At 42.4% G+C, this 10,134-nt stretch overlaps 1 protein-coding gene across 1 annotated transcript; it reads left to right on the top strand.

The window, feature by feature from the left end:
• Positions 1-6,188: 6,188 nt before the first annotated feature.
• On the top strand, positions 6,189-8,538 carry LOC103713935 (NAC transcription factor NAM-2-like). Its single transcript, XM_008800988.4, has 3 exons — positions 6,189-6,662; positions 6,843-7,156; positions 7,391-8,538. The coding sequence occupies exons 1-3, from the start codon at positions 6,470-6,472 to the stop codon at positions 8,120-8,122; spliced, it is 1,239 nt and encodes a 412-aa protein (XP_008799210.4). The 5' UTR covers positions 6,189-6,469; the 3' UTR covers positions 8,123-8,538.
• The last annotated feature ends 1,596 nt before the right edge of the window (positions 8,539-10,134 follow it).

Below are 10,134 nucleotides of genomic sequence, written 5' to 3'. Positions count from 1 at the left end.
GCGGCCTGCTATAGTGCATCCGCAATCCCCATCTTCCCGACGAGGCGACGGCTACGCTGCTGCCTGCTGTGACAGGCTACGATTGGACGGGCATGGCTATGAGCCTATGACAGCTGAGACAGGCAACGGTCCTCCCCCTTCTCTCCGACTCCCCTCCCCCTTCTCCGGAAAGAATAACAGCCAAAATAAAGATCAAGAGGAGTGTTTCTTTTTTTGCTAAACGGCAGTCGGCAGAACCCTTCAAAGCAAAAAAAAAAAAAAAAAAAAAGAGCGTACCTTCGGTTCTCCTCTCCGGCTCTCCCGATCTCCCCTCAGTGCTTCTTCACTTCAGTTCTTCGGCCCTTCCCTAGTTCCCTTCTCTGCCGGCAGTCGGGAGGCTCACCCGTCGACGGCTTGAGGCTTGACCGCCCCTGCTTCGGACTCCGGAGTCTGGATCTCCTCTCCAGCTCTGCTCGCCGTCCTCGGCTCCTCCAGGCTCCGGGCTCCGGCCTCCGTCCTCGGCTCCGGGCTCCGGCCCCCGGCTCCTCTAAACTCTAGTCTCTAGGCTCTAGCTCCGAGCCTCCGACCTCCGGGCTTCGCCGCTCCGCGGCTCCGGCCTCGTCGCCTCCTCCCGTCCTCCGTTGGCATCCCTATTCCCAAATCCCAAATCCCAAAGGGCAAAGGCCAAAATCAAATCCCAGGCCGCAGACCGCAGTGGTGAGTTTTAAATTTTTAATGTTGTATATTGACTAATCACTATTCAATAATTATTTCACATGGAAGTATTTTTTGGTTGTTATTTTATTATCTAATAGTTCTGTGAATATGTGATCACCGAACAATTATATATAAATAGGATTTCTTTCATATGCCATATTGTTGTTATTGGCTTATTTCACAGGGAAGTATTTTTTGGTTGTTATTTTATTATCTAATAGTTCTGTGAATCTGTGATCACCGAACAATTATATATAAATAGGATTTTTTTCATATGCCATATTGTTGTTATTGGCTTATTGCATTTAATGTTATACAATAATGAAAAAAATCAAGAGAATATATGGCTAACTGATTAATTTTTGGATCCAATTAATTTTGATTTATTCAAGTTAGAGACACTACAATTATTTTTTTTTGTCTAATTGTAGGTTGGTTGTGATTTCGGCGGTTCGGCCTCTTCTCAGTTCTCTCCGTCAAGTTCGGCACTATTCGACCTCTTCTCCCCGTCAAGTTCGGCACTACTTGTCGGGATCTGAGTTTGTTTTTTTTTTGACACAATCAAATTTTATCATTTTCAACTTTTTTATATCTTAATTTGTTTGTGGTATTTTTTTAATTGTTTTATTTGATAATATTATTTTTAGATTAAAATGTCTAATAGAAAATATGAATGTGGGTATGAAAAACTCAAAAAGAAAAGAAAAATTGATAAACTCATTCAATCTCAAAAAGGAGCTCTAGATAAATTTGTTGTCACAAACAAAGAAAAAACCACATCAAATTCAACTCAAGAATTAACAACAGAGCATGCACCCGAAATAGAGTTAGAAAATGACATAAAAAGAACGAAACAAAATAAAATTGATAACCAAATTCATAGTAGTATTCAAACATCTACTGAAACAATATCTAGTGAAGAGCACAATGAAGAATCGGATGGAGATAGGATAAACAAGAAAAAATATTGTGAAACTAGTTCTATTCTTACAAATTTATATGATCCTGCTCAATGAAAAAATATTGGTACAAAGTTGAGAGACTTAATAGTGGAAAAAGGTCCAATTAGAGATTATGATGTTCATTTTCCTAAAGATGAAAATAATAGACGCTTCTCTATAATACATTACATTCGTAAGTTATAAATGATGAAAAATATGATAGAAGGTGGTTAGTGTATTCGAAGGATTTGGATAGAGTATATTGTTTTTGTTGTAAATTATTTTATTCAAAGCCTAGCACAAGTCAATTAGTCAATGAAGGAACTAAAGATTGGAAAAATTTAGGTATCAAGCTCAAAAGTCATGAAACAACTAATGAACATATCACTAGCATGAATAGGTGGATTGATTTAGAAGGGAGATTGCTAAAAAATAAGACAATTGATAAAAGTCTCCAAGAACAAATAAACCAAGAGAAAGATCATTGGAAAAAAGTTCTATTGAGAATTATTGCTGTCGTGAAAAATCTTTCAAAAAATAATTTAGCATTTCGAGGAAAGAACGAAAAGATCTATCAAAACAATAATGGAAATTTTTTAAGTCTTATTGAAATGATTGCAGAATTTGATCCAATAATACAAGAACATGTTCGACGCATTCAACATGGTGAAATTCACAATCATTATTTAGGTCATAATATTCAAAATGAATTGATTCAAATATTAGCATCTGAAATTAAAGCTATAATAATTAAAAAAATTAAAAAAGCAAAATACTTTTCTGTAATACTTGATTGCACTCCTGATGCAAGCTATCAGGAACAAATGACCTTAATTTTAAGATGTGTAGATACTTCAACAAGTCCAGTAAAAGTACAAAAATATTTTTTAGAATTTTTAGAAGTAGATGATACCTCTGGAAAAGGTATTTTTAATGAACTTATAAATATAATAGAAAAACATAAACTTGAAATTAATGATATAAAAGGACAAGGGTATGATAATGGGTCTAATATGAAAGAAAAACATCAAGGTGTACAAAAAAGATTATTAAATATAAATCCTAGAGCGTTTTACACACCATGTGGATGTCATAACTTGAATTTAGTATTATGTGATACTGCTAACTCATGTTCTAAAACTATATCTTTTTTTGGAGTGATACAACGGATTTATACATTATTTTCTTCTTCTACAAAATGATGGAAAATTTTACAAAATAATATATCCACATTGACTCTTAAACCCTTGTCACAGACACGTTGGGAAAGTCATATTGAAAGTGTCAAAGCAATTAAAAACCAAGCTCCTAAAATAAGAGATGCTTTAATTCAATTAGCAGAAACTAGTAAAGATCCTAAAATAAAGAGTGAAGCCACATGCTTAGCTGCATATGAGATTGAAAATTTTGAATTCTTATTAGGCATGAATATTTAGTATGATATATTGTTTGCTGTTAACTCAGTTAGTAAGACTTTACAATCTGAAGACATGCATATTGATGTTGCTATAGATCAATTAAAAGGTCTTCTTTCTTATTTGAAAAGTTATAGGGAAAATGGATTCATGAATGCTTTGAATTCATCAAAAGAAATTGCAAATGAAATGGAAATAGATCCTACATTTCGTGAAAAACGTATGATCCGTAGAAAAAAACATTTTGATGAAAATAGTGTTGATGAGACAGCAAGATCAGCTGAAGAATCTTTTAGAATTGATTACTTTTTATATATAGTAGATCAAGCTATTTCTTCAATTCAAAATAGGTTTGAACAATTTACCATATATGAAAATATTTTTGGTTTTTTGTTTAATTTTAGAAAGTTAAAATCTTTGAATGAAGATGATTTGAAAAAGTGTTGTCTTAATCTTGAAAACTTTTTAAAGCATGGTCAATATTCTGATATTGATGGTCTTGAATTGTTTTCAGAGTTAAAAGTTTTAAAAGAAGTTTTACAAATAGAAACTAGTACCCCTATTGATACTTTAAGTTTTATAAAAAAAATAAATTCTTTTCCAAATGCATGCATTGCTTACAGAATATTGTTAACAATACCTGTAATAGTTGCTTCTGCTGAAAGAAATTTTTCAAAATTAAAGTTGATAAAATCTTATTTGCGGTCAAGTATGTCACAAGAAAGATTAAATGGATTAGCTATATCATCGATTGAAAATAGTATTTTAATGGATCTTGAGTATAAAAATTTGATTAGTAATTTTGCATCTCAAAAAGCTAGACGAGTTATTTTTAAATAAAATTTTAAAGTATTTTATACTTATTAAAAAAATTTCATCATTTAAAAAAAAAGGCCTCTTTTTGTGAGTTCGCCTTAGGCCTCCAAATGTTTTGGGCCGCCCCTGATGGGGGGCGAAATGGATCATTTAGCCCACAGCTAAAAGGCCGTCCAGTTTTGACCCAAGAAATGCCAACACCAACCGGTTGAATTCTCGGTCCGGTTCAGAATCAGCTCGGCCTCGAACTCCGCCAAAAGCACCATCGGCCTCGGATATTCGCCAACTCGTCCGACCAAGTTCGAGGTGTCTCCAATATTCGCCGACCCGTCCCGACCGAGCTCGGGCCGCCCACTTCAGTAGTACGCCCCAACCTTCGAGCTCGGGGCGCTCTACCGAGCACACCTCGGAACCCGGAGAGCCGAGCTACCCTCAGCACCCGTCTAGCCGACCTCGCCAAACGCATGATGCGACCTCTTAACGGGTTCGGCCTCGCCAACAACCGCACCTATGTGTGCGCCCACGCCCTCCTACGTGACCATACATTGCAACGCCACCGCGCCACGCTTTGATAACTAGCCCTTAACAGTCAAAGGACAGCACCATGACTACTCCGTCCATACCCTACTATGACAGCCAATACCTTACTGTTTTCGAGAATGGACAACACAACATGTCACCGGCTAGCCTTAGTTGCGCGCTATTCGGCTCAGAGCCACGCCCCCTCTCATAATGAGGGCGGACAGTGCCTCTACCATCTGGGCATCTCTACCGGAACTACAAATAGTCCGGTCGGGTAACTTCTAAGAAACTTTTTGGTTGGACCAAATTTACCTCACTCTAACTTGAACGTCGGAGGGCCCTCACCCAAAACACCGGTGAGATTTTGTGCAGATCCGCTGGCGTCGCCGCGTAAGAGGTGGCCCCCGTCTTCTTCCTCCAACCACCGGCGGCTCCCTCGATTCCTCCGGCGTAGTCACCCTCGAGCCAAATTTGAACCACAACACCCATCATAATTTGTACTGTATCATTACAAAACTAATTCTATTGTAATGTACACTTGCCATACATCCTGCGTATTTTGAGACATGACAGACGACCCATTCCGTGTTGGTTGATCTTGAGGGATACAAAGCAGTCTACAGCCACCCTGCATCTCCCATGCCAATCAAAATAAGAGATGGTACCAAGTTCATGCAGGTCTTTGGATTTATCACTCATCTAAATGAAGTTCGTATTTTAGCCCCAAGTAGGGATGGCAAGGGGTGGGTATAGATCGGATAGGTCACTATTCATACCTATCAGTATGGAACTTGGGGTAGGATAAGGTGTAGAATTAAATAAGGCAGGTTGGGATGGATAGAGATATGTAAAACTACAAAAATTATTATTTTTATGTACAAGTTAAAATAAATAAAAATATAAAAGCAACTCTCAATATTTCACACAATGTTCAATAAAATAAAAATCGAGGACATAGAGTATAACAAATCAAATTTTCAACAATAATAAAAACAATAGAAATATTATTCATTAAGCAATCAAATATTTCTTAAACTATGAAAAGCAACCAACTAAAAGAAAAAAATAATTAATTATGTATCTCGTGATCCAGTACAATATTTTTTTCTCTATTATTATCATAATTATTAAGGATAGTTTGAATTTTGCTATATTGGGGTGGTGTAGATAAACTTAAACAAGATGAAGAAAAATAAACTCCGTAGGCCAATAATGTACAGAATATAATCTGGATCAAAAGGGGAGGGTCCAATTGGTTAGGACTTATATATAATTGAGTTAGATTTGAGGAGAGAGATATAGCCCTTATCACCGTCATTGTTACCGCGGCCATGGCCCCAACCCGAACCGCGTCGCGTCGCAGCCACCGCAGCAAGAAAGGCGTGACATCGGAAAAAGGCGTTGAGGCAGCTCACTTGTTTTCTTCGTTCATACCGCGCCCTGCACCAGGCTGCGATAAAACAGAATGCAGGCGCAGCCGACGAGCGAGCATACCGGCTTTCTTATTGGCTGAAAGCCGAGGTGTATGCATCGCTGGACATAAAAATTAGTGTGCGAGGGGTGGGAAAGAAGGGAAACTTTTTTTGCTTTTCTAAAACATAACTTTAATCTGGTGAGAGGAGGAGAAAAGAAAAAAGGGGGAAAAAAAAAAGAAACAGAGATTTGCAATTTTGTGAGACAATCTGGCCGGAAAACTCCCGTACCGAACTTGGGTATCATCGCACGTCCTTATTTCAACACGTGTCCTCCAGACCTCCTAGGTGGGAATAACACGCGTCGCGCGATGACCGGCGACCGTTCGGTAAACCAGCGGAATCCTCGGCCCAACACCTTCAGTATTCCTCCCCCCCACCCCGGATGGAAGGATAGCAATTAATTCCCAGTTCCCACCTCCCTATCATCCCATCCCGTCCCATCTCTCTCTCTCTCTCGCCTCTGCCTCCTCGCCGGTTCTTTTCACCGTAGATAATAGATAGGCCGTCGGGGACAGGGGATATCGTTCCTTCCACCGTACCCACGAAGCTGAAAAGATAGAGCATCCGCTCGAACGCTCTTCTCGGCATCACCGCCGTCATCAGTATGGAGAGCGCCGACTCGTCGGGCGGCTCGCAGCAGCAGCAGCAGCCGCAGCTCCCGCCGGGCTTCCGGTTCCACCCCACCGACGAGGAGCTGGTGGTCCACTACCTCAAGAAGAAAGCCGCCTCCGCCCCCCTCCCCGTCACCATCATCGCCGAGGTCGACCTGTACAAGTTCGACCCTTGGGAACTCCCAGGTATCTATCTATATATCTATCTCCCCCAGTAATTAATCCCCCTAACACCCCACCTCCCCCAACCCGGCCGCTACCATTTGGTACCTTTAATTTCGAGTCTTCTTAATTCTATCAATACTTCTTATGGGCAAATAATCGACCCCTTCTCTTCTCGCTGGGATTTGTTGTTCGTGTGGTCAGGCAAGGCCAGCTTTGGAGAACAGGAATGGTACTTCTTCAGCCCCAGGGACCGCAAGTACCCCAACGGAGCGCGTCCTAACCGAGCTGCGACGTCTGGGTACTGGAAGGCGACGGGGACGGACAAGCCCATCCTGACCTCCGGGGGGACCCAAAAGGTCGGGGTGAAGAAAGCCCTCGTCTTCTACGGCGGCAAGCCCCCCAAAGGGATCAAGACCAACTGGATCATGCATGAATACCGGCTGACCGACACCAGCCCCAGTAGCAACTCCAGGCCGCCCTGTGGCGACGTCGGCAGCAAGAAGGGCTCTCTCCGGGTAAAGTTTCAATAGCCGCCTGGCGGCATAGTTCTACTGCTTGCAACCTATATGCCTTGTGACACAAATTCAAAACATTTTACGTTTTATCACTCCGAATTAAAACAACCTCAGGTTACCTGGAATGACACCACTCTTGCACGCGCAACATACATCAGTCCAGGGTAAAAGAGATGACTTCATGGAACTTTTACTTATTCTATTAGGTTTCCCCTCGTTCTTTCTTTTTTCCAGTTAGATGATTGGGTCTTATGCCGGATCTACAAGAAGAACAGCTCCAGCAGCAGCAGCAACAGCAGCAGCAGCAATAACGACCGTGACAAGGAAGATTCCATGGATGGGATGCTGGCCAGGCTGTCGGACCGTGACATGGAAGATTCCATGGATGGCATGCTGGCTCCACCGGCAGTGACACAGCATCGAGCCATCGGTTCGCAGCCCAACCCAAGGCCTCAACCTCAGAGAGCTCCCAACATCTACACCGCACTGCTCGACAACGACGATACCTTCTTTCAGGGGCTGCTCACCTCCGAGGATGGACCGGCTACCAGTTCCATGACCCAGTTAGCTGGAGCCCCAAGAACCAAGCTGGACCTCTCCACCGTTCAGACCAACAACGGCACCCTCGCCCCGAAACGTGCTCTCACTTCCCCATACTGGAGCGACGGAGGGATGGTCGCACCACCGCCACCCAAGAGATTCCAAGGCTGCAACAACGGCAGCAGCAGCACCAGCTGCGCCCCCACCAACAACAACACCAGCAGCGGCAGCAACAACGGCGCCACCACCAACGACAATAAGAACAGCAACAGCAACGTCCATGGCGGCCACACGATCACGGCTCTCCTCAATCCGATCCCCCAGGGCACGGCTTACCAACACCAAGCGATCCTAAGTTCGCTTGGGGACGGCAGTGCCATCTTCCGGCAGCCATATCAGCTCTCCGGCATGAACTGGAATTCCTAATAGGAAAATATCCGGTGGTGTGTATTGATTCCTCCTTAAACCATTATTAAGTCCATAAGAGATGCATGCACACAAAAGGGTTGATAGAGGAATAGCTGCTGATGCTAGAACCCCATATCTGGATAGGCCAAGTGCCAACTCTAGGGTCCACGAGGGCTCACTGGCTTAGTGATTGCCGTTGGATTGTGCAACCACAGATTCGGGTGCGATCTTTTGAGAGCCACTTGGTTGTTTATGAACACAAAGGTAGCATATAGTCTCGATTTTACATTAAAAATCATGCCGGGTTTTGTGAGTGGAGCTGTTTCAGTGAGTTTCAGGTGAGATTTGCTCTTAGCATATATTGTAGATTGTATACTTCATATTATATAAACCTTACATTTATATAAATTTGCATACATATATGCATCACTGTATATTGGCGCTACATGTGTTTCTTCTTTACATAAGTGGATGGGGATACCCATTACCTAGGTAAATATTTCCCTATGCCACAGGGGAAGAAAATCCTATGCCAAAATGTCCGTATATGAATGCTTGTTTGAAGGACGGGGAAGAAAATTTCTATGGTATTCAAGTTGCTTGTCTAAATAAACGTTAGACGTGAAAGAAGAACATAAACATGCCCAGATTTTATTTTGAGGGCTAATTATTGCTGCTTCTCCTTCTTGGATCCGCCACAATACATTTTTTGATCATAGAAGTGATGATTTGTCTATATAGTCTGAATATAGTGCTGGAGACCGCTCTTATTTCTGGCGCATGCATCTAATACGTACATACATCATGTGCTTTCTTTTGTCATCGCAATCTGAAAGCATTAGAATCCAAAAACACTACTGACCTGGTATTGGTCTGGCATCCTTTAGCCTAGACGAGTGCAAGGGGGATTTGATAGCAAAGGTTCTGAAAAGCATGTCTCAAATTTCGGCGATTGGCGGTTGTTGAACCCTCTTGATGCCTATAGTAACTACAAACTAGTAAATTATAGATGATTACAAATCATTTTAGCTTTTTTATTTCTTTCTGTTTTCCTCCTACACTAGGGTAACAACGTAATGAGTAGTGCGCCTTTTTGTGCTTCTATTTGTTGGATACGGTATAATAAAGATGGTTGAGCTTGATTAATTCCTTTCTTGAGAGGAAATTACAATGTTCATATCAACTCTATATATGGTGCTATGGTAATCCTTGAGGTGTAATTCATTTGGGGGCTCCGAGGCTGAGACTGTTAAATCACATTCTGCCCCATTAAATCTCTTCTATTTTTCTCTCGCGATGTCAATGGATGCGCATGAAAGGCAGCGGGGGAGATGGAGAGGATAGGGAATATAGGCGAAAGGTTTGTGAAGTGGATGCTATAGATGGAAGAAAGATAGGCTCGCTTCGAAAAGAAGGTAGGCTCGAGCTTCCATTGGGTTGAAATGGGAAGCCGACCTAAACAAACGGCAGAATTGATCACCCTTGCAGATGCCTTTCGGTGTTGTCTTTTCCCCGCCACCCTTTTTGGGTAATTAGCCCGCGACTGATGTGGATGAGACCAAGGCTGCAGTAGGACAAATCCTACGGGCTTTCGCATTAAATCATTCCTTCCCTTCCTTACCTCCACTGCCATTCTGCCAACCACCTTGGCATCTTCCCCAAGGCCCAGATATTTGTGGAGGTCGCTCTCCCTGGAGTCTCTCTCTCCGGGATGGGAGTGGGGAGGGTGGTGATGAGGTGATGAGACATGGGACGTGTGTGTGTATCCCAAGGGCTCGCATTTCACGCTAGCTAGCTAGCTGACAAGCCGGGTGGTGTCTCATGCACCCAGGTGAGGGGCCGCTCTCACCATCGCAAGAGGAAGGAATCCTAGCACTCCCTCAAGGAATAATCCACCCATCACCACTAACCACTTTCCAGTTCTGGGAAAGAGAGCGAGGCAACTTTACTGCACTCAAGATCGAGGCTTTCCATATCCAGTATATATAGCTACCGAAAGAGGAGGATAGAGGAGGGTGGAGGACGTTATT

Source organism: Phoenix dactylifera, chromosome 1 (assembly GCF_051530095.1).
Source record: "Phoenix dactylifera cultivar Ajwa chromosome 1, Ajwa_hap1_PhDact_Kaust_v1.1, whole genome shotgun sequence".
Classification (NCBI taxonomy): Eukaryota; Viridiplantae; Streptophyta; class Magnoliopsida; order Arecales; family Arecaceae; genus Phoenix; species Phoenix dactylifera.
Note: the sequence above shows the minus strand (reverse complement) of the source record. Positions and strands in the feature narration are given on the sequence as shown.